At 30.2% G+C, this 1,333-nt stretch overlaps 1 protein-coding gene across 1 annotated transcript in view; it reads left to right on the top strand.

Moving 5' to 3' along the window:
* Positions 1-930, top strand: part of LOC117169624 — a 15,070-nt gene extending 14,140 nt beyond the window's left edge. The window contains exon 3 of the mRNA XM_033356080.1: positions 457-930. Within this exon, the coding sequence (XP_033211971.1) occupies positions 457-684 (228 nt within the window). The 3' untranslated portion in view covers positions 685-930. The remainder of the gene's footprint in view (positions 1-456) is intronic.
* The last annotated feature ends 403 nt before the right edge of the window (positions 931-1,333 follow it).

The raw sequence follows: 1,333 nt of genomic DNA on the forward strand, positions 1-1,333 counted from the left end.
ATTCGCTCGATAAACGAAACGCTGGAAGTTACAAAAGTCCGATTCGCGCCGAGCATCAGAAAAAAATTATTAAAAATTTTTCAAATTTTTTATTTTGAATCCATATATATCTTTTGAAAATTAAAATTCGAAAAATTTTTCTAACGCCTCCAGGGGACTTCGTTTTCGCACGAAAAAATTTTATGTGCCCTTATTGCATCCGGACCCACAATTTATAGATTTTTTGTCTTTACTTTACTTTTACTTTCATAACAATTTCTCTGGTTCAGTTTAAGAAAAAGATATAAAATGATTATTATGTTGATAACTTGATGTGGAAACAGAATTTTATAAGATGTCAAACTGACTAATGCTAATAAATTGTCAAACTGTAGAGGAAGAAATCAAGACAAAAAATCAAATTGAGTGTAAAGAAAAGTATGCTAGCTAATCATGTGTTTATTTTGTCTATTTTAGGATTCAGTCATTGTCCGAATAAACATAACTGACAGGAGTTTCTGTGCACATACCAACACTGAGGCCATCAAAGGTTTGGATTCTAAAAAACGAAAGTTCAAAGTTCTCGAAAAAATAAGCCTCACCTTAAAAGCCATTGAAGCTGCTAAGGATAAGTTACCTGGAATTTCTAATCCTGGAACGACGCCAATTCTTACAAAAATCAATGTCCAAGAAGCTAAAGCATAACATTAAACAATAAAGTCTGACAAAAATCATATCATAAACTAAAAATATGTGAGATTCGAAAAATTCTCTTTTGGAAACTTACACGACGTTCGCCATAATTTTATAATAAATATTATAATGATCATAAAACTCTTTATTAGAAAAATACTAACATCTTTTTTAGATTTATTTCTCTGTTCTGTACGTTTGTGAGATAAGAAATGTACCTAAGTATGCCCTAAATGTGAATAAATCAATAAAAGATCACATGCTGTTATTCAAATCTAAGACTTCATCAACAGGCCAATTTCAAACATATCTTCCAGCGTTCTGAGTGGATAATTTCATCTTATTCATGCGATAGGAGCATCAAAATTGCGAGGTATTATTGCCACCAAGCTAGACTGGATACATGAAAAATTATCTACCACACGGACAAAAATAGGTATTGAAAAGTAGATATTACAAATTTGGAAATGAGTTCATAATGTAAAGAAAAATATTCAAGACTTTAAAATTGAAATTGTTGCAGTTTAAAGTAACAAAAACTGAACTTCAAGAAAAAGTTTTTAAGTAAACAAGTGTCCTTCTCTAATGCAACAAATATGTATTTAAAACGAGAATGTTCTCCCTTTTAGCTCAAGAAAAATGTTTTGAATAAAAAATGTCC

The sequence above is a fragment of the Belonocnema kinseyi genome, chromosome 3 (genome assembly GCF_010883055.1).
Source record: "Belonocnema kinseyi isolate 2016_QV_RU_SX_M_011 chromosome 3, B_treatae_v1, whole genome shotgun sequence".
In the NCBI taxonomy this organism is placed as follows: Eukaryota; Metazoa; Arthropoda; class Insecta; order Hymenoptera; family Cynipidae; genus Belonocnema; species Belonocnema kinseyi.